At 40.1% G+C, this 22,157-nt stretch overlaps 2 protein-coding genes and 1 pseudogene across 4 annotated transcripts in view; 1 reads left to right on the top strand and 2 right to left on the bottom strand.

Annotated features, from left to right (window-relative positions):
• The window catches only part of LOC118627269 (guanylate-binding protein 1-like), a 105,942-nt gene that overhangs the window by 5,221 nt on the left and 78,564 nt on the right, over nucleotides 1–22,157 (bottom strand). Inside the window, exons 2-5 of the mRNA XM_036257569.1 lie at nucleotides 8,495–8,703; nucleotides 6,969–7,096; nucleotides 4,768–4,877; nucleotides 4,314–4,510 (exon numbers count right to left, since the gene is read on the bottom strand). Of these exons, the coding sequence (XP_036113462.1) occupies nucleotides 4,314–4,510; nucleotides 4,768–4,877; nucleotides 6,969–7,096; nucleotides 8,495–8,703 (644 nt within the window). The remainder of the gene's footprint in view (nucleotides 1–4,313; nucleotides 4,511–4,767; nucleotides 4,878–6,968; nucleotides 7,097–8,494; nucleotides 8,704–22,157) is intronic.
• Nucleotides 93–852, top strand: LOC118626125 (annotated as a pseudogene).
• Nucleotides 20,537–22,157, bottom strand: part of LOC118627270 (guanylate-binding protein 7-like) — a 40,236-nt gene continuing 38,615 nt past the window's right edge. For all 3 annotated transcript variants that reach the window (XM_036257572.1, XM_036257573.1, XM_036257574.1), the window contains 2 exons: nucleotides 21,771–21,964; nucleotides 20,537–20,920 (listed from right to left, as the gene is read on the bottom strand). In XM_036257572.1, the coding sequence (XP_036113465.1) occupies nucleotides 20,747–20,920; nucleotides 21,771–21,964 (368 nt within the window). In that variant the 3' untranslated portion in view covers nucleotides 20,537–20,746. The remainder of the gene's footprint in view (nucleotides 20,921–21,770; nucleotides 21,965–22,157) is intronic.

The raw sequence follows: 22,157 nt of genomic DNA, 5'->3' as shown, positions 1-22,157 counted from the left end.
AACGGTGCCTGTTCGGGTCCTCAGCTGAGTTCGCGGGTTTTCTGGCGCTGCCTCCGCGGGTGATCATTTGCAGTGTCAGGATTTGATCACTTAACAGCATCGATGGCCAGTTACCGCAGTCCTACGATTAGGGACGAAGTGAAGGCCCTGTAGCAAAGAGTGTGCTGGCTGGGATGACTCGCAGCAAGGTCGGCCGTACCACCGTCGTACACCGGGCAGATGTTCCAGCCAACTCAGACATTTACTCCAGCTACACCTCAGTCATTGAACAGAAACAGCTGAGGATGAACCACCTTTATTAGAAGAATTGGGTATCAATTTTGACTACATATGGGAAAAAAAACACGTAACAGTGTTACATCCATTAAAAGCAGATGGCAGCATCATGAATGAAACTAATCTGGCAGGACCCATGGTCTTTGCCTTGCCTTTGGAACCATATTACTGGCTGGTAAAATCCAGTTTGGCTGTGTATATGGGAATCAGTGCGATTGGATGTCTAGGAACGTTTTGTTTGTTAAACTTAATGAGTATGACAGACGTTTTTCATTTGGTTGTGCAACAAGTGCCCTTGGATATCGTCTTCTTCCCGGGATCTTACTTTCCAGCTTTGAGGTGATCTTTTCTTTGCAAAGAATGGTAAGAATCAGCCTCACTGCTGGAATTATTGGATGGTGCAGTTTTTCTGCTTCCAAAATTTTTATTTCTGCATTCGCCATGGAAGGACAGCAACTTCTAGTAGCATATCCTTGTGCTTTGTGATACAAAGTCTTTGCCTTAATTTTTGTTTCTGAAACTGAATTTATCTGGGATGTGGATATCATTGGGCCAAATACACAAAAAGGACTTTGAACTCTGAAATCAGACGAGTAAACTGCCACAGTGCAACTCTCATGCAGATCTGATGTTTGATTATTTGAGCAGTGGAAGTAAACGTATCTTTTGTTCATTTTTATAGAACTTAGGAATACGATATTGGATTTATCTACAGTACTGCTATAACAAGCAAAGGAAACAGAGATAAACATAGCCATAATAAATAAAAATGGCAATAAATAAGTACATATCAATAATAACCTTAAATGTAAATGGATTAAATGTTCTAATCAAAAGACACAGAGTACCTGAATGGATAAGGAAGCATGACTCATATATATGGTGTTTATAAGAGACTGAGCTCACAACAAAAGACTCACACAGGTTGAAAATGAAGGGATTAAAAAAATTTTCCAAGCAAATGGAAATTAAAAAAATGTTGGGGTAGCAATACTCATATCTAATAAAATAGACTTCAAAATGAAGGCCATAACAAGAGACAAAGAAGGTCATTACATAATACTGAAAGGATCTGTCCAACAGGATATAACCTTGGTAAAAATATATGTATCTAATATAGGAGCACCAAAAATATATTTAAAAACTTCTGGAAGACTTCAAAGGAGAAATCAACAGCAATACAATCATAGCAGGGGACTTTAAAACCCCGCTGACATCACTGGATAGATAGATCCTCTAGACAAAGAATTAACAAGGAAACAGAGACTCTAAATGATGCACTAGAGTACATGGATTAATAGATATTTGCAGAGAATTACTCCCCCAAACTGCAGAATTCACATTCTTCTCAAGTGCACATGGGACATTCTCAAATATAGACCATTTGATAGGACACAAACTAAGTCTCTACAAATTCAAGAAGATTGAAATCATATCAAGCATCTTCTCAGGTCACAATGGCATGAAACTAGAAATCAATTATAGCAAAAACCTTCAAACACATGGAGGCTAAATAGCATATTTTTGAACAACGAATGGGTTATCAAGGAGGTCAAGGAAAAAATAAAGAGCTTCCTGGAAACTAATGAAAATAAACACACAACAATACAAAATCTATGGGACTCAGTGAAAGCAGTCATGAGAGGGAATTTCATAGTGCTACAGGCCTACCTAAAGAAACAAGGTAAGACAATCATGAAGTATCAACTCATACCTACCAGAATGGCTGCCATCAACAAATCACCAAACAACAAGTGCTGGTGAAAAGAGGACTCTAGCACACTGCTGGTGGGAATGCAGACTGGTGCAGCCACTATGGAAAACAATATGGTGTTTCCTCAAAAAATTAAAAATTGAACTGCCATTTGACCCAGTGATCCCACTTCTAGGAATGTACCCTAAGAAACGTGAAACACCAATCAGAAAGAATATATGTACCCCTATGTTCATAGAAGCACTATTTACAATTGCTAACATCTGAAAACAGTCCAAGTGTCCATCAGGAGATGAGTGGATAAAAAAGCTGTGGTACATATACACAATGGAATTCTATGCAGCCATAGAAAGAAAAATCTCTTATCCTTTGAGACAACATGGAGGGACCTGGAAAGTATTATCCTAAGCGAAACAAGCCAATCAGAGAAAGACAAATATCATGTGATCTCACTTATTTGTGGAATATAATGAACAAAACAAGCTGAGGAACAAAATAGACCCAGAGAAATGGAAGTGGGGTATAGACTGACAAACCTCAGAAGAGGTGGATGTCGGGGGAGGGAAGAGATAAACCACAGAACTTTTATGCATCTATGTGTAAACAAGGACATAAATAATAATGCTGGGGGGGAGGGCTGGGATTGGGAGGAGGGTGTCAATGTGGGAAAAAAAGAAACATCTGTAACAAAAATAAAGAAATTAAAAAAAAAAAGAAACAAGAAAAATTTCTAATAGACTATCTAACCCTACAACTTAAAGAACTAGAAAGTAAACAAAACGAAAACTCAGAGAAAGTAGAAAGAAAGAAATAATAAAGGTCAGAGCAGAAATAAATGACCCAGAAACTAAAGAAACAATTCAAAAGATCAATGAAACAAAGAGCTGGTTCTTTGAAAAGATAAACAAGACTGATGAACTTTTAGCCAGACTCACCAAAACACAAAGAGAGAGGATCCAAATAAACAAAATTAGAAACAAAAGAGGAGAAGTAACAACTGATACTACACAGGATTGTTAAAAAATACTATGAAAGTACAGCTGGTGTGGCTCAGTGGTTGAGCATTGACCCATGCACCAAGAGGTTGCCAGTTTGATTCCCAGTCAGGACACATGTCCAGGTTGTGGGCCTGCTCCCCAGGGGGCATGCAGGAGGCAGCCAATCGATATTCTCTCTCATCAATGTTTCTATCTCTCTCTCCCTCTCACTTCCTCTCTAAAATCAATAAAGAAAAAAAAAATACTATGAACAATTATATGCCAACAAATTGGACAACCTAGGTGAAATGGACAAATTTCTAGAATCATACAGTCTTCCACAACTGAACTGGGAAGAGACAGAAAACTTGAACAGATCAATAACAACTAAAATTGAAGCTGTAATCAAGAAACTCCCAGCAAACAAAAGCCTGAATCCAGGTGGCTTCACAGGGGAGTTTTATTGAACATTCAAAGAAGAACTAACACTAATTCTCCTCCAACTATTCCAAAAAATTCAAGAAGAAGGAAGACTTCCAAGCTCTTTTTATAATGCCATAATCTGATTTCACATTATAATGCATAATCCTAATTCAAAAACCAGATAAAGACACTACAAAGAAAGAAAACTACAGGCAAATATCCCTGATGAACATAGATGCCAAAATCCTCAACAAAATATTGGCAAATCGGATACAGCAATACATTAAAAAATTATCCACCATGACCAAGTGGGATTCACTCCAGGGATGTAAGGCTGGTCCAATATTCGCAAATTAATGTAGGGGCTTGGAAACTTTTTCTGTAAAGGTCCAAACTGTAAATATATTAGGTATTGCAGGTCAGGTGGTCTACTTATCAACTATTCAATTCTATTATGCTATGAAAGCAGCCACAGACAATCTACATAGCATTAGTCCATTAAAACTTATTTATAAGACATCTGGCAGGCTGCATTGGCCATCATTTGCCTGTGGGCCATGGCTTGCCAACTACCAGACTAGTGCACTGTTCATGCTTTAATATATTTTTCTTAAATTAATTCCCATTTCACTCCACACTCTTCGGCTAATTATAGCATCACACACCATAAGCAGGGAGACAAAATCAATCTGATCAGAGCACAGGAAAAGGTGAAAGAAAAAGAAACTCATTCTTAGAACAGGGGAGAAGATAATTCAAAATCAAATCTATTAATTCAGATATTGAACAAGCATTCATTTTTAGAACTAGTCAGTTGAGAAGAAGTAGAAAAGTATAAACCTAAGAAATCTAAATAGAAAAACAAAAAATGATGGTTTCTAGTGTTTTGTAATTCCTGATAATCAGTTCTAAGTTCCCTTTACCTTGCTTAAGTTTGAGTGAGTTCTCCAGGTACTCGTCTGCTGAGATGGGCTGTCCATCTGCTTCCAAGTCTAGGGAGAAATCCCTCAGCGTCCACACAAAATCTGGAAAGAAGCTCACAAACTCAGCTGAATTCTCAAGCTCATCTGCCTCAGGTGAAGACTTGGCCCTTATTCGATCTGTCAGCTCTGTCACGTAGCTGAGTAGCAAACTAAGGAAAAGTGGTGTAAAGAACAGTGTCCCTCATCCCACGTGAGTCCCACATATTGAAAATCTTTGTTTCTAGCCCAAGTGTCAATTCTTCATAGGTACATAGGATCTTTCGCTGGCCCTTGAATTATTTTTCATACTTTCTCTTTTTGTGCTCGGTTCACCAGGATCCACATTTAGGCAGCTGGTTTTTAAAACAGGTCTCCCTTCTGATTTTGATACTGTGCTGAACCACAAAAAGGATACTACAGTTGGTCCATGGCCTGCTGGTTTATGGTCCCCATGCTGTTGTACACGAAGGTGCTGCTCAGCAGTATTGCCAGGGCAAAGACCCAAGAGTCATTTTGGTTGTCACCCTGGTAATCAGAAAACATTTTGGCCAGGATTATGTTTTATTCTCATGGCACTTTCCAGATCAGCATCAAGCAAAGAATGCTCGTTTAATGAGAGTGTTTTTTTTTTTTTTTTTTTTAGATTAATGACTTTATAAGAGGAAACCAAATTCAAACAAAAATGATTGTTAGTAGGTAGTGAGTGTCCTTATAAGCAGTGTTTTGAACTCTGCATCTGTTACATTGATTATCTCCATTTTTGTTTAGTTCTTTTCCTGGAGTTTTGTTCTTTTCTTTCCCTTGGGACATGTTTCTTTGTCTCCTCATTTTGGCTGCCTCCCTGTGTTTGTTTCTGTGTATTAGGTAGAGTTGCTATGTCTCCTAGGCTTCCTAGGATGGCCTATCATAGTACGTGTTCTGTAGGGTCCAGTGGCACAGTCTCCCTGATCACCCAGCTGGGCCCTCGAGGTGCACCCCTCGTATGGACTTTACAGCCTTCGGTTGTAATAGAGTCTTGATTGGCACATCAGTGGGAGGGTTTACTCTGGCTGGTCAGCTGCAAGGACTGGCTGTGCCCACTAACCACTGACCTCTGACTCCCTTGGAGGATCAGCTGTGTAGGGGCCCACCACCCAGAGCAAGACTTACTTCAGCAGGGCTCTGGTACCCACTGAGTCCACTCCTTGAGTGTGTCACTTGTGGAGGTGGTTGTGTGGTGGTGCTTTGCTGTGGTCTGAAGCTGTCCAAGGGATATGCTGGCTTTGGGGCAAGGTCACCCTCTGCCTATATTCATCATGCAGAAGCTACAAAGCGATCTGCAGATGGCTGCCTCTTGTGCTGGGCTTGGAGGTGCCCAGGTGAAGCCCAGCTGTAAGCCAAGGCTGGCTGCTTCTAGTGCCAGGCCTGGAGCCACTTAGCGAAAGGTATGGGGCTTGCGGTGGCCAAATGCTGCTTGTTTGAGATAATTTAGGAAAATCTGAAGCAGGAACCAAAACAGGCCAATCCTATGGTAAAGCCACTGGAAACAGCTTGGGTAGGCCCAAAAGTTGTATGGGGCAGGGTCTCCGGGAATCACCAGGGCAGGGCAAACAGTATGAGCCAGGTTGCTGGAGTCCCAGATATTGCGGCCATCTGCCTGCCCTGTGGGGGAAGGGTTCACCAAAGGAACAGTGGCCTCTGCTAGTACATCTGTCCAGGAGAAAGCTGCCTGGGGCTCCAGCAATAAGGCCTTAAATATAATCTTAATTTAATTTTTTCTCTGTTTTTATAGCAAAAATTGACTTATATTTGACCTATATAAGAGTAATAATACAGCTATTTTACTGAACAATTATTCACCTAACACTTTCCATTCTTATTAAATATTCAAGACAATACTATGAGGCAAATATAGATTGTTTTATATTAGTTTTGCAGATCAGAAAGCTAAGGTTAAAAGAGGTAAAATAATTTGCCAAGACTACTGTGTTAATGACAGAGTTTAAATTCAAACAACAGTTTAGGATTTAGGAATATTAATCCTTAACTAAAATTCTCTGCAGGATAAGGCTCATGACTGCTTTTGTTTGTACCTTTATGCATCTGGGTTAAGTGGTTTAGCTTGTAGCTCATTGTTAATAATTAGAGTACTGCCCTGGCCGGTTTGGTTCAGCAGTTAGAGCATCGGCCTGTGGACCAAAGAGTCAAGGGTTCAATTCTGGTCAAGGGCACATACCTTGGTTGCGGTTTATCCCCTGCCTTGGTCAGGGTCGTGTGGGAGGCAACCAGTTGACGTGTCTCTCTCACATCGGTGTTTCTCTTTCTCTCCCTTACTTTCCCTCCCTCTCTATCTGAAGATAAATGGAAAAATATCCTCGGGTGAGGATTAAAAATAAATAAATAAATAATTAGAATACTATCTACTGACCACTATGCTCTTCTAGGATTCTGCCTTATGAATATTTTCCTGATTCCCGATTGCAAAACTTAGTCTCATGGCATGTAAACAGAAATGAGAAAAACAAATTACGGTTCATTGCAAGCTCTTATTTGAGTAAAAATTAAATAGTGTAGAGAATAACCAGGAACAGTGTAGAGAATAACCAGAATAACCCAAAGTGAATCTTCAATACTTACCTTCTCTACATCCCCCAGGCCCTCGGTGTCAAGCAGAACGAGGATGTGGTCTGGCTTCTCAGGATGAGGCACACACCACATCCAGATGCCCTTGGTGTGAGACTGCACCGTGGAGCCCAGAGAGAAGCCTGTAGGGGGAGAGGAGATAGAGGGAGTGGAATTTTATTTTATTTTATATTTATTTTTTTTATCCTCACCCAAGGACATTTTTTGTTCAGATAGAGTGGGAGGGAGAGCGAGGAAGAGAGAGAAACATCGATGTGAAAGGGACACATCGAGTGGTTGCCACCCGCACGACCAACCAGGGCCGGGGACAAACTGCAACCGAGGTACATGCCCTTAGAGGGAACCGAACCCGGGTCCCTTTGGACCACAGGCTGATGCTCTAACCACTGAGCCAAACCGGCCAGGGCAAGGGAGTGGAATTTTAATAGCAGGTGTGTCTGGAAATTGAGATAAAAGTTAACATAATCAAGGTAAGGGGAGAGAACCCAAAACCACAATCAGTATTAATTTTACAGAGAAACAGGGAAATTCGAATATCCAGTACAGGAAAACATTCAACACCTTTTTATGATAAAAATAATCAACAAACTAGGACTGGAAGGAAACTAACTCAACATAACAAAGGCCACATATGAGAAACCTCAGCCAACGTCACACTCAGTGGTGAAAGACAGAAAGCTTTCCTTCTACAAAAGTGAACAAAAATAGCTCAAAGACCTAGATGTAGGAGCTAAAACTATAAAACTCCTAGAAGAAAACAGGTGAAAAGCTTCCTAATATTGGATTTGGCAATTATTTCTTGGATATGATACCAAAAGCAAAAACAACAAAAGAAAATATGTAAGTTGGACTTTAAAATTAAAAGTTTTGTGGATCAAAGGATATTATCAACAGAGTTTAATAGGTATCCTACAGAATGGGGGAACTATTTCTTAATTAAGGGATTTCTATCTAGAATATAGAAAGAAATTCTACAATGCAACCCCAGAAAACAACCCAATTAAAAAATGAGCAAAGGACTTGAACAGATATTTCTCCAAAGAGTATATACAAATAACCAATAAACACAGAAAAAGGTGATTAACATCACTAGTTACTAGGGAAATACAAATCAAAACCACATTAGGTACTATTTTACACCCATTAGAATGGCCATTGTCAAAACAAAATAACAGGTCTTGGCGAGAATGTGGAGAAATTAGAAAGCTGTGTATTTCTGGGAGAAATGTAAAATGCTACAGTTGCTGTGGAAAATGATATGGTGATTTCATAAAAGAAATTAAACAGCATTCTAGGAAAGGAATACAAATTTGTGCTTTCAAAAGGGGAACTCAAGGCAAAGTGGGAAGAGACAGTGAGTCGACTCTTTCAGATCACAGTAAAGAAGAGCATAACTGTAGATTAAAAGTTAGCTTTCAGTATTCCTCCCCATCTCTAACTTTCTTTCTTGCAACGTGATACCAATGCTAGGAGTGTGCATAGGCAGAGGGATACGACAGAGCTTTGCTGGTGTCACTCACCCTTTTTCTTCCCGGCCAGCTTGTTCATCAGGTAGGATTTGCCAGTGCGGTAGAGGCCCACAATGGCCACCACGACCAGAGGCTGTGTGAAGGCAGACAGGGTCTTCAGAGCTTCCTGGTTCACTACCAGTCGCCCGCTGGTGTTCTCAATGAGGCACACTGGGCCTGGCATGTGGATCTCTGGTGCCATGTTCACGGTATGACCTTGTCTGCAAGAGAGGAGATGGGATGGATTAGAATGTCCAGTCTAAGTAGATCAAGAGCTTTTGCCAGGTTATTTTGCATTCAGAAAGGGGAGTCATAAAATTCCTCAATGTGGCAAAAAGTTTTGTGTCAACAGTGAGATAGACAAGGGGAAGATCTGTATTATTTTAGAATGTTACAGAAGTGTAATCAAAGTAGTACATTAAAATAATGTTGGTATCGGGGGATGGGACTGGGGAAGAGGGTGTCAATAAGGGAAAAAGGAGAAACATCTGTAACAAAAATAAATTAATGAATTGATAAAAAAAAAATATTGGTCTGACAATGACATCAACATGTAAACACTTTCATGAATAAAATATTTAATTTACCATAAAAAACTTTCCTTTAGAGTCCCATTATAATTTTTAGACTAGAAGTTAAATGTTAAATAGAATAGGGTTTAGAGGGTATTTTATATCCTGGCTATATGTAAGAAATTCAATATTTATTTATTCATTAATTCTACTATGAATAAAAACTTTTGTGAATAAACATTTCATCATTTCACGTATGCCCTTTGGACAATTTTCACAGATTTTAAATGTGTTATTTTTTCTTTTCTATTAGTTGTGCTTATTTTGCTGAGATGAGGGTTCACAGAACTCTTTACACTGCTAATCTGGAGTGGAACAAATATAATTTATGTTTGGAACTTTTATAAAAATGTGTGACTATATGAAACACATGACCAGGGACCCGCCCAAAGTCTTCGTATGGGCTTGTGTAAGCAAGGGGCCGTGATACTTCAACTTCATTAGCTTCACAATAAATTAGCCTCCAACTAAGTGGAGGAAAGACTGCACCACTGCAAATACTGAATGTTGCTAAAAGCCATGTTTGTGTATATGTGCAGTGTAAGGGAACAAAAGTCTATGGACTATGAATGAAAAGATCAGAAGGCAGATCAGCAGAGCTGGGGAGGAGGTTGTTCAGTGAGAATGTATTTCCAGCCACACACTTCTAGGTTTTCTGTTTGTTTGTTTGTTTTTAATTTGGTAGAGGAGAAGGAGAAGCAGGAAGGGGAGAGGAAGGGGAGAGAGATGGAGGAAGAATGAAGGCGAAGAATGGACAGAGGAGGGGGGAAGGGCTGAAGGGAGAGAGAGCTGTCAGAAAAGTAGGTGATGCTCATGCCAAACCAAGGGATTCAGAGTTAGAGTTTCCAGGAAACAAGACCGAACTGCTTGAGAGCACAGCGAGGTCAGGTAAGCAAAATGTTGTCTCTAGTGATGCACTGCAGTAGATTCTTTAAAGAGAAAGCTTTTTAGTAAAGCAGTGGGGCCACATTCTACTTGTAAGCAGTAAGAAAGAAGCTGGCATTAAGACATTGGATCTAGTGAACATGGGCTATTTTTTATTTAAAAAAAATTTTATTCTTCAATTGTAGTTGACACTTAATACTATTTTAGTATCAGGGGTACCACATAGTGGTGAGACATTTATACAACTTAAGCAGTGATCCCCCCGATGTACCCACCTGGCTGCATGCATAATTATTGCAATGTTATGACTATATTCCCTACGCTGTACTTCACATCCCTGTGACTGTTTTGTAACTGCCAATTTGTACTTCTTCTTTTTTTTTTTTATCCTCACCCAAGGACATTTTTCCATTTTTTGTACAGATAGAGTGGGAGGGAGAGAGAGGAAGAGAGAGAGAGAGAAACATCGACGTGAAAGGGACACATCGAGCGGCTGCCACCCGCACGACCAACCAGGGCCAGGGACAAACTGCAACCGAGGTACATGCCCTTAGCGGGAACCGAACCCGGGTCTCTCTGGACCGCAGGCCGACGCTCTAACCACTGAGCCAAACTGGCCAGGGCCAATTTGTACTTTATCTCTTCTCTTCACCTAGCCCTCATCCTTTCTCCTATCTGGCAACCAGAACCTGGATTATTACTTCTAAAAGAAGAAATGTACTTAGAAACAAAGTTCATATAAATGAACTTTCAAAGTTCGAATAAAAAGTATGGTGTTTCTGTGAATCTTCCTTTTTCACTGTGGGTTTCAGGATTTTCTTCCTTCGTTTTTAACAGGGTCAGATGACTGCACTGCATCTCATTTTCAGTTCTTTCTGCCCCATGGAAAAAACACCCCTGTAGCCTGTTCATTGTCTTAGTTGCAGTCAGATCAGAACTGAGCAAGTTCCATCAAAGACAGTGGTAATTTAACTGTGTCCACAGCCAACACAGACAATGTTGGCAAAGAGAAAGACAACCCTAATGCCTTCCAAGCTCTTAGTTTATCCGCCCCTGTCTGCTAGTGCCTAATTCCTTACAAGCTCAGCAGGGACACGAAGCTGTGCACCGCCACCTGGTTTTTCCTGGATTTCACCTCATTGCACGTCCCTCATTGGGCTCAGCTGACTGCAACCTACCTTCATGCTGGTCATGTTTTAGAAAATGAACTGCCCCTTATATATCCCTCTCCACCTCTGCCACTGCCTTATCCTGGACTCCACTGATCAGAGTTTAGGTTCTTCAGAGGTGGAGAGAAAGCTGCTTTGATGAGAAAATAAAGTTCTTACCTGTTTTTTCCCCTCTTCAGTTTAGGTTGGAGTGGATTCTGTTACTTCTCTGTCTTGCACTGGATAGCTGGACTTTTATTTCTCCTGTTCAGTGACATGGGGTTTCCAGGATTCTCTAAAGACTGTTTAATTAGAGAGGACGATTTATAGTAATGTGAAACTGAAACCACGGAGTACAGAGTGATGACTCAATACCCATAAAAGGAATTTCTGAAGTTGTGCAGATGGAAAGATACATGGATTTCACACAGTTTCTCAACTAGTTTAGTTCAACCAAAGGTCCCTCCCTGGTAGGTATGGTCAACAAGGGGTGGCTCCTTCTTCCCTCATCTTTCAAGCAGGGTAAGGTATGTCATGGGAGGGGCTGGCCACCAGTATTTCTCAGCCCTTCCAACACTGACTTGCAGAGACTAAATTCCTGGAGGCTGGGGCTCCCAACCCAGCCCCACTCAGAGTGAAGGCTCTAGCTCTTGCACAGCAGGTTGAGGTCACCTGGCCTGATCATCCTGGCTCTGGCTTGCTTGTAGGAAGGAGCTTCCAAGCTGGAAGAGGCAAGTGGAGAAGACCAGAGGCTACCACCCCTGCCCAGTGGAGGAGCAGGGTCTCCGAGATTTCTGTCCGGGGAGAGAGGCAGTCCATAAACACAGAGATCTCTGAAGCTCTTCCCAAAACAACTGACCTTATTTGAAACAGAGTGTGGGGGACTTGAAGGAACTTTATTGCTAGCAGAGTGACTTTACAAAAAATACAAAAGGAGGTTTTTTTCAGGCAGGAAGCAAGTGACCCCAGATGGATACAAATCCATATAGAAAAGCAAAGAGTGCCAGTAAGGGAATTATATAATTATAAAAGACAATATACATGCAGATTCTTCTCCTTTCTTCTCTTAACTGGTTTAAAAGGCAATTGTATACAACAATATGTATACAACTGTATTGAAGAACCTGTGACAGATAAATGTGATATATTTAACAATAACAGAATAAAGGAGATAAGTGGACCCAAAGCCTATTGAAATAAAGATATGACACCTGTGTTAACTTGAACTCATAGGAATAAAGAGAACCGGAAATTGTAAGTAAGAAAGTTAATATAACAAGTCCTATTAACTTATTCTTTTTTCTTTACCTTCTTTAAAAGACATGATATTATAATAACTATCAAAATGTACTGTTGGAATTGTTACATATATAGGTATAATTTGTAATATATATGTAAAAATAATAGCACTAAAAGGGGATAAGAGGGAACAGAGTTATAGGAGTAACAGTTCTGTATCTCACTGGAATTCATTCAGCATAAATGATGTATATTCTTAAAAATTTTTTTATTGATTTATTGGGGTGACATTGATTAATAAAATTATATAAGTTTAAAGTGTACAATTCTATAATACATTATCAGTATATTGTATTGTGTGTTCACCACCCAAAGACAAGTCTCCTTCCATCACCATTTACCCCCCTTCACCTTCTTCTACCTCCTCTGCACCCCCCTTTCCCTCTGCTAATCAATATACTGTTGTTTGTGTCTATTTGTTTGTTTTCTTTTTAATACCTTCACTTTTTCACCCAGCACTCCCCAACTCCCTTCCCCTCTAAGGATCTGGAGATTATTATGCTAAAGTGAAATAAACCAGTCGGAGAAAGACAAATACCATATGATTTCACTTATATATGGAATCTAATGAACAAAATAAACTCTCAAACAAAATGGAAACAGACTCTTAGATACAGAGAACAGAAGATAGATAGATAGATAGATAATAGACAGATGAGAGATAGATAGATAGATAGATGATAGATAGATGATAGATAGATAGTGTATATATATATGGATAAGCTCTGGAGAAACCACTAAGAGAACAACAGATCTTAAACCCATGCATTGTAGGACACTGAGAAAATAAGAACAAGCTAAATCCAATGCAAGCAGAAGGAAAAAACTAAAGATTTTTGTAAATGAGTATTGTGACATTAATAAAGTAGTGAAAAAAATTAGTGAAACAAAAGCTAGTTCTTTGAAAAAAATCAGCAAAGTTGACAAACTTCTAGGTTCAGGAATTCTTAACCTGTGGGTCGCGACCCCTTTGGCGGTCAAATGACGCTTTCACAGGGGTCGCCTAAGACATAACAGTAGCAAAATTACAGTTATGAAGTAGCAACAAAAATAATTTTGTGGTTGGGGGGGGTCACCACAACATGAGGAACTGTATTAAAGGGTTGCGGCATTAGGAAGGTTGAGAACCACTGTGCTAGGTAAACTGGCCAAGAAAAAAAGGAGACTCAAATGACTAAAATCAGGAATGAAAGTGAGGACGTTACTAATGACATTACAGAAATAATAAGAATTATAAGGCAATATCATAAACAATTGTATGCTAACATTAGATTAGGAGTGGACAAATTCCTAGAAAGACACTAACTACTGGAACTGTCTGAAGAAGAAACAGCTCATCTGAATACACTTGTAACAAGTAAAGAGGTTGAAATCTACCACCAAAAAAGCTCAGGCCCAAATGGCCTCACTGGTGATTTCTACCAAACATTTAAACAAGAATTAATACTCATTCCTCAAAAACTTGGCCAAATAGAAAAGGAAATTTACCCCAATTCCATTAATGTTATTTTACCATATTACTTTCTTCCTCTGTCTGAACTATCTGAGAGTTAGTTACAGACATAATGCCTCAATAATCCACTGTGTATTTCCTTAAAAAATTACCTGGAAGAGAGACTATGGGTTCTCCATCTCCTGCTTCCAATTATACAGTCTATTTGATTTCTATATGGGCCATCTGCTGATGTCCACGTAGAGAGTCATCTGTTTGGTTGTGAAAAGCACGTGTTTGTGATGGACAAGTTGTTTGTCTCACAGAACTTAATGAACTGTTTTCCTGACTCCCAGTCCAAATTTTCCAATGACACTTGATTCTGCTTTTTTATTCTAGTTGCTAATTATTATGAGCATGTCTTGTTTTAATATGTGGTCAATTTCTTTTTGCATAAAAGCATTCAGTTTCATTTTTTTTTTTTTAGTTCAGTAACATGACAAAGGGAGAGAGGAAAAAAGAATAGGAAAATGTAGTAGTGGTTTACCACTGCCTTCTGCTGTGCAGTGTGTGGGTCCAAACCTGGTATTTAATGTTTTTATTTGTTTGTTTTTTTGCTATTTAAAAAAATTGATTTATAGGGAGAGAAGAAGGAAGAGGGAGAGAAAGGGAGAAACAATGATGTGAGGGTGAAACAGATTAGCTGCCTCTGGCATGCCCCTACCAGGGATTAAGCCTGAAACCTGTGAGTGTGCCCTGCCTAGGGATTGAACCTGCAACTTTTCACTGCATGGGACGATGCCCAACCAACTGAGCCATACTAGCCAGGGCTACCTTTTTGTTGTTGTTGTTTAACATTGGATCACAAAGCCCTGGTGACTGTTTTGGGATTTCTTCAAATAATGAGTCAGTGTGGTAACAGGAAGGTGAAATCAGGGTCGTCCATGGCTCTGTGTTTGCAACAGTGAACTGAAATACTGGTGCCTCCCCCTTTAACCTCATTGCCTGTGACAGTCTGAACAGTCTTTTTATAAATTAAAAGTCTCTGGCTCTTATTTTTCTCATGAATGAGGAATATCCTGTGTTGACTAAGAATAATAGTTTGAAAGTATTTGTACTGAACACATATCCTTTGTGAAAGCAAGAACAAGCTCTTAGTTTCCCAGAAACTAGACTAGATGTCAAGAAAACAGCTCCTTTCTATTTAGTACAGTGAATTCTGTGCAGTTTTTGTGCCTTTTGTTTTCATGTGAGATTGTTTAAAAAACTTTCTATGGACTTTTTCTTTTAAATGCTGGGTGTGAGGAAGCTATATTTCCTCTTGTGTACTTGGAGTTGCAGTCTCTAGAATACATGTATTATTCTAAAAGATAGTCACAGATCAAATTAATTTGCATGTTAGTATCATTACATTAAAAATTCATGTGGATATGTGTGCCCACATAAATTTTCAAATGTTGCCCAGACAGACTCTGAATTTCAGGTATGAGAGGTTTTTATAGTAAGCTGCTTTTCACATGAAGAGCTCATGCAGGATGTTGTAGGGTACTCAGCAGCAGGAATTCATTAATTCAGCTGGGGTCACGGAGCCTCATATACAATGGAAGCAGGACCAGCAAGTTAGAAAAATGATCTACAACGTGTGTGTATAGCCAGTGTATGTACTGTGTGCACAGCACTGTGCTAGGTGCTCAGGGTTTTTGAAGATTAACCGCATATAGTCATTGCCCTAAAAACAACGTAATCTAGTGGGCGAGACTGACTTGCACCCAAACAATGAAAGAAGAGGAATGAACGACAGCAAGATGGAGGAGCCCTGATTACTGATTAGCGAGTCTCAAGAGCTCAAATCGGAACATTTAAAGTTTTACCTGCAAGAAAGTTATGTTGATGTCAGTGGTAGGAAATAAATTAAATTTTAGCTTAAAAAAAAAAAAAGTGGCCTGAATGTGGTTTTTATTCATGTTTAAATTTATTTCTCAACTATCCATTCTGTTCTGTGGTCTATTATCCTAGGAAACTGAGTACCACACTTGAATGACTATTATTTATATTTTGTTTTAATAATATAGCGAATTATTTTTCAGTGCATTGATTCTCTTACCAACCAATTCTTCTCGTGTAAATGGAATCATAAAGTATTTGTCTTTTTAAAAATATGTTTTTATTGATTTTTTAGAGAGAGAGAAAGGAAGGGAGAGAGAGATAGAAACATCGATGTAAAAGAGAAATATCAATTGGCTGCCTCCTGCGTGCCCCCTACTGGGGATTGAGCCTGAAACCCAGGCATGTGCCCTGACCTGGCACACCATTCTCCCTCTTCTTCCCCCACAGGCATGCATCTCCCTAAATTATAAGAGTCCCCATGGGACTTACAACCAGGGAGGCAATGGGCAGGAGCAGCTAGTCCCACGCTAACTCCCTGAACCTGTCTCCAAGGCCCTCTTTTCTCTCTGACTTCCGGTGAGCCAAAGCAGCCCAGCCTAGGCTCTCCTGATGCTGCTTCTACGCTAAGTCCTTCCTTGTTTCACTGTCCTGAGTGTGCTTTTGCTTCGGCCAATAAATACTTGCTTACCTTGCTGCATTTGGTCTCCTATTAAATTTTTTCCTTCAAGAAGACAAGAACAGGTTTCATTGTCTTGCTGGTAACATCTTGAACCTTTTTGATGATTGTGAATTATTTTAAAATAATAGAAAAACAAATACACCGCAGTAAAGTAGATGCTCTTAAAAAATAGAAATCATTTATCAGGAAACATTTTCTGCTACATATTGTGTATGGTAATTTATTGTTCATTCATTTCTTAGACAAGTATTTAGTAATCAATGATGATGTATAATGTCTGTCATATATTAATGTTCCACTGTGCACAGATAAGTTATTACATTAAAGTATTTCAGATAGTAAAGGAGACTTGAAATAAGAAGTTTTACTAGTCTGCTTGGTTTGGACAGAGAGCAGGGTCAATCGATAAAGCTGCAGGACCCAATAAAAGTGCCTTACTTATCCTGGTGAGCAAATAGAGACAAAGCTCAGGACAATAGCAGTTTGGAACTGGAGAAAATTATTTTATTCAGGAAGTAGTTAAATTTAAAATAATTCAGGATAACCCTGGCCTGTTTGCTCAGTGGTTAGAGCATCAGCCCATGGACCAGAGAGTCACGGGTTCGATTCCAGACAAGGGCATGAACCTCAGTTGCGGTTTGTCCCCAGCCCTGGTTGGGGTTCAGGAGGCAGCCAGTCGATGTGTCTTTTTCACATCGATGTTTCTCTTTCTCCTTTCCCCTCCCTCCCACTCTGTCTGAAGATAAATGGAAAAATATCCTCGGGTGAGGATAAAATAAAATAATTCAGGATAAACACTGTGCTGTGTATGTTTACATGCTAACTCCAGTGATGGCCTCGAGGTGATTAATAAGCATGTGAATTGACCAAATCTAGAATAAACACCTTACATTGGGTGATTTAGTACAGGAAATACTTTTCTAAACAAACAACAAAGAGTTTATTAATTGGTGCAAGTGTCAGTTGAAATAATGAAGTCAGTGGGGCTTAAGCTATGTGGTTAGGAGAACTGATCAGTCCCCAATACCCTAGTATGAACAAGACATAGGTATGGCAGGCCCAGCAGCTCCGCCAGCTGTGTGTGACCTGGGCTTGCCCCTGGTGCCCTGCTTCTCCGCACTGCAGAGCGACCTAACCCCTGATATACTAAGTTCAAGGCCAGAGACCCTGCCATGGACGCTGACATCTACCACCGAGCGAGCTTTTGTTTCACAGAGAAGAGCTCCCCCAGGCAGCAGACACTGCTCAGTGTTCTTGCTCCTTGGCAGCATTTCATCGGCGGCAGCAGAGGGCAGAGGAAGCCCTCCCACAGCTCTGTCAGTCCTGCTTTGTTACGCTTTTCCTGTCTCATAGGAGAAAACTCTCCTCCGTTTTCCTTTGTATTTCCAAGGAGTTCCTGCATCTTATCCCCTCTGTACCACCGAAGAATTCCCATAATAAGCCAGTGTCGTAAGGACTAGACAGTAGCAAGTGAAGAGGCTACTGCCCCAGGTGAGGAGTTAGTGAAGGGAATGCAGCTGTGTCCACAGCTCACTTCTCATAACGTGAGAGCACATTGTGAACTGCCTTCCTCCCAAATGGTTGGAAACGTCCTTGCGTAGACCTTGGATTCTTTCAATAATCTAACAATTATTTATGAATTTTCAAGTATGGCAGAGGCCTTTTCCCTGAAGCCTAATCTTATGTTAACTGTTTCTAGTTCCTGTGGTTGGTCATGTGTGTTGGGGAGATTTGATGGGGAAGCGGAACTCAGCACTGCCCCTCCTCCCCTTCCCTCCCATCCAGATGTGCGGTATGCAGAACATTCTTCTAATACTAGTGGGTCTGGGGTTTCTGATCTCAGTGGCTTTGAATGGGGATAAATGATAGGCAACTGAGCATTCTTTTAATGGGGAGTTAATATGCTATACTTAAAGCTACCTATATTAATCCCAGTAAATGTTAAACCCAGTTTGTCACTCTAACCTGACTTTTCTCTCAAAACTAGAGCTTACATGTTAAAAGTTTATTTAGTGTACTTCACAGTGCAGCAGTTTCAGTTCCTGTGTGAAACTAAGGAGAAGACTGACCTTCAAGGCCCTGGCTGACGCCAACCACCCAGACACAGGAATTCACTGTTAAAAATACCAGCTGGCCAAGTCAAGGATGCTGACCATGAAAATCCACATTGGGGCCAGCAGGACACTGCCTGCATGTCCACGCCCCCCTGTCCCCCCATCTCTCTGCTCTGCTTGGGCCCTGTTGGATGGCAGCTCACCTATTCACCCCTACTTTTTGCACACCTGGTGTGTATGTGGTACAGCCAAATACATGATGATGAAGAGCATCAAGTGGATCAGGTCATGAGGCAGTCACGGAGACAGCTGTAAGCAGGTCATTTTAATTTCACAATTATCTAAAAGTGCTGTGGCAGCAGGGACCTCACAGCAGATGTTAGCCCAAGGAAGAAACCTTATTCAAGTGCGGGAAATAGCAGAGGGTTAGAAGGAACAGAAGCTTGCGGATAAAGGATATAGGGTGAGCAGCCGGGGTACTTAAGGAAGCCTGTGTCCTTTTTTTTTTTTTATCCTCACCTGAGGACATTTTTCCATTTTTTGTACAGATAGAGTGGGAGGGAGAGAGAGGAAGAGAGAGAGAGGGAAACATCGATGTGAAAGGGACACATCGAGTGGCTGCCACCCGCACGACCAACCAGGGCCGGGGACAAACTGCAACCGAGGTACATGCCCTTAGCGGGAACCGAACCCGGGTCTCTCCGGACCGCAGGTGGACGCTCCAACCGCTGAGCCAAACCGGCCAGGGCAGAAAGCCTGTGTCTTATGTCCAGAGTCAAGAGAATACATACAGCGTGTGGAACTACAAGCATTTCATTTAAACACAAGACTCGTAAGCCCTACATTGCTGAAAAGAATTCTTAAAATGTTGAACTGACCCTGAAAAATTTTTCCTTCTAATTCACCATCTTTATTAATGTGGAGCAGGATTTGGAGACCATGCCAGTCAATATCCTAGTAGATTTTATATCTGAACATAAATTAGGGAGAAATTCCAAGACCTTACTGAGAGGCCCAAAGGACAGCAAAACCTAGATGCACATCTTGTCACTTCTGTTTCCTGCTGTAATAAGCAGATTCTTTTTATTGAGCTGGCTTGCGGTATTTCTAGTCCTATTAAAGACTTTGATCCTTTCAAGAGAACTTTGTCTTTCCATGTGTTTTTATTTTAATTTCAATCTAGTAATTGTATTTATTTATGTTTAAATAAGCAATAATCCATACAAGATATAAAAAGCACAGGAAAATATATAATGTAAGGTTATCCTTTCATATCTTGCCTCAACTATGCACGTTCATTCCTGCTGTGTCGATGGATACTATTTTACCCTATATTTTTTTAGACAGATGATAAATGCACGCAGTCATTATTTTCTAAATTCAGTAGTACCACTATACACACATTCTGCACTTTTTTTTCACTTATGACAAATCTTGTAGGTTTCTTCATGTTCACACAAGTAGAGCTTCCGCTTTTATTTTAGTGACTGTAGAGTATTTCTTTGTGAGTACATCTCAAGATTTGCTTTACCAATACCTGGCAGAGGGAATTTAAAGTTGTTTCCACTTGGAACGATAACAATCCTGCCATAAATATACTATTACATATGTCATTTACAATGTGGGTAAATAAATCTTAAGTTTTATTCCTAAGGGTGGACCTGATAGATCAATACTATTTGCATTTAAAATTTTGATGTGTGTTTGCCTCCATTTCCAATCTCACTAGCAAGTATCAGAGACTGCCAGTTTCCTGGAGCTCTTGCCAACCTAATGACCTAGCAAAACTGTCCTTTCTAGACCATCTGACAGGTGACACAGGTACCTAGCTTTATTTTGCATTTCTTTATAATCAGTAAAGTTAAATGCTTTTATCTCTTATATGTTTGCCCATTTAAAAAATGAGGTTGTTGCTCTTTGCTCCCAGATTTCTAAGGATCATTATAGCTGAAGAAATCATCTCCATGACAGCAATACAGATGGCCAGTGTTTTCTTCATCATACTTTTTGTTCTTTTGCTTTATTTAAACTTTTACTACGAATAAGTCATTTTCTAACTTGTTTATCACTTCTTTAATTAATCCAATCAAAATTAAGCTTGTTTTTTTTTTTTTTCTTGGTATATGAGGCCCTGATATTCTTTGGTAATCACTTCGTTTTTAAACCTTTCTTGGCTAAAACTACCATGGCACACATGCTTATAAAATGAACCACCGTGTTATGCTATTATAACATAAGGAGACTTTTATAATGTATTTATTAAAAATTCTCAGCCTATCTAAAAAAAACACAAAACTGCCCATTTTCTTCACGGGACCAGAGACTGCTCCAGCATTAAGGTTGCTGCCATATAAAAGAGCTCTGTAAATATTGAAGGCCAAATGTTTTCAGTTTCTTCAATCTCTTCTTTAAGTTGATTTATCTCTTTCCCCATCTCCTCAGATTCCTTTTCAAATCCCTCAACAAGTAGTTCTTCTTGGATCTGTAATAAAGGAGAAGTCCCTTTTGAAAATACCAATTAACAGCGCTTTGTGTTTAACAACCACGGCAGCTAAACACGTTCTATTTCACTAGTAACTTAGATGCTCTTGGATGAGTTTGTCCAAGTTTCCAAATATATGGACCTGGTAGTGGGAGTATCCATGGTTTACAGCTTCCTAAGCTCCCTCAGCATGATCTCACTGCAGGTGGGGAGGAGTTGGGCTGGGTCAGACCTGATAACTATGCCTAGAATGTGTTTCAGCCCTAACGATGCTCTTTGGGAAGGATGGAAGTTTAATTCGAATTATTTCTTGGTTCCACTGCAGTAGGATGACTATACACAAGTAACACATAATGGGAACTTCTGACTCTCTACAGAACACTGGTTATCAAACTCCAGATTGGGACAAAGAATGTGTTGTGCTTTGGGTTTACAGAGTGAAGTAGATGTGGAAACCAATGCAGCCAACATTAGAGCTTTCAGCATCCTAGATATCATATCAGGCACAATCTGATATTTTCAACCAGATGGATCTACATTAAGACTCTGGCGACTGTGCAAACATCCTAAGGACTACAGGACTAAGGTCCTATTCACCTGGGGGCATGAGACCCTATAATGACCACAAACAGAAGTTCAGGAACCTGGGACATGTTATTTGTACCCTGCAAACTCTAATACTACAGAAGATACTGAGTCTTACAGACTTAGGGCTTTAAAATGATCTGGTTAATCATATGCCTTTGGATTTCATTGAGGATTTATGACTTTAGTTGAAACTTTTACTCTTCCCTTCATGAGGAACCAGCTTACTGTCCTGTAGGCCTGCCCAAGACACACCCAGACTTGCCTTCTGCTTGTGCTCCAGCATTCTTTTCTGCTCTGTCAGTCGGTTTTCTTTTCCTTTTCTAATCTTCTCCTTCAGTTGGACTAAATTTTCCTGGAAGCTTTTGTCTTGAGCCTCCATTTTTTCCTGCTCCTCCTTCTGTTTCTGTCTTAGCAGTTCCAGTTCCTTCTCAGCTTTCTGATTCTTGGCATTCACAGCTGTTCCCCAAAAGGAAAGAAAATAAGCTGTGCTCAGCTCTACCTTCCTGAGCTCAGAGACTAAAATGATACTTTTATTAAAATTTTTTTCTTTATTATTTAGAGGAAGAGGAAGGGAGAGGGAAAGAGAGAGGTGGAAATGTCAATGAGAGAGAACATTGATTGGCTGCCTCCTGCTTGCCCCCCAATGGGG

Source organism: Molossus molossus, unplaced genomic scaffold (assembly GCF_014108415.1).
Source record: "Molossus molossus isolate mMolMol1 unplaced genomic scaffold, mMolMol1.p scaffold_m16_p_12, whole genome shotgun sequence".
In the NCBI taxonomy this organism is placed as follows: domain Eukaryota; kingdom Metazoa; phylum Chordata; class Mammalia; order Chiroptera; family Molossidae; genus Molossus; species Molossus molossus.
Note: the sequence above shows the minus strand (reverse complement) of the source record. Positions and strands in the feature narration are given on the sequence as shown.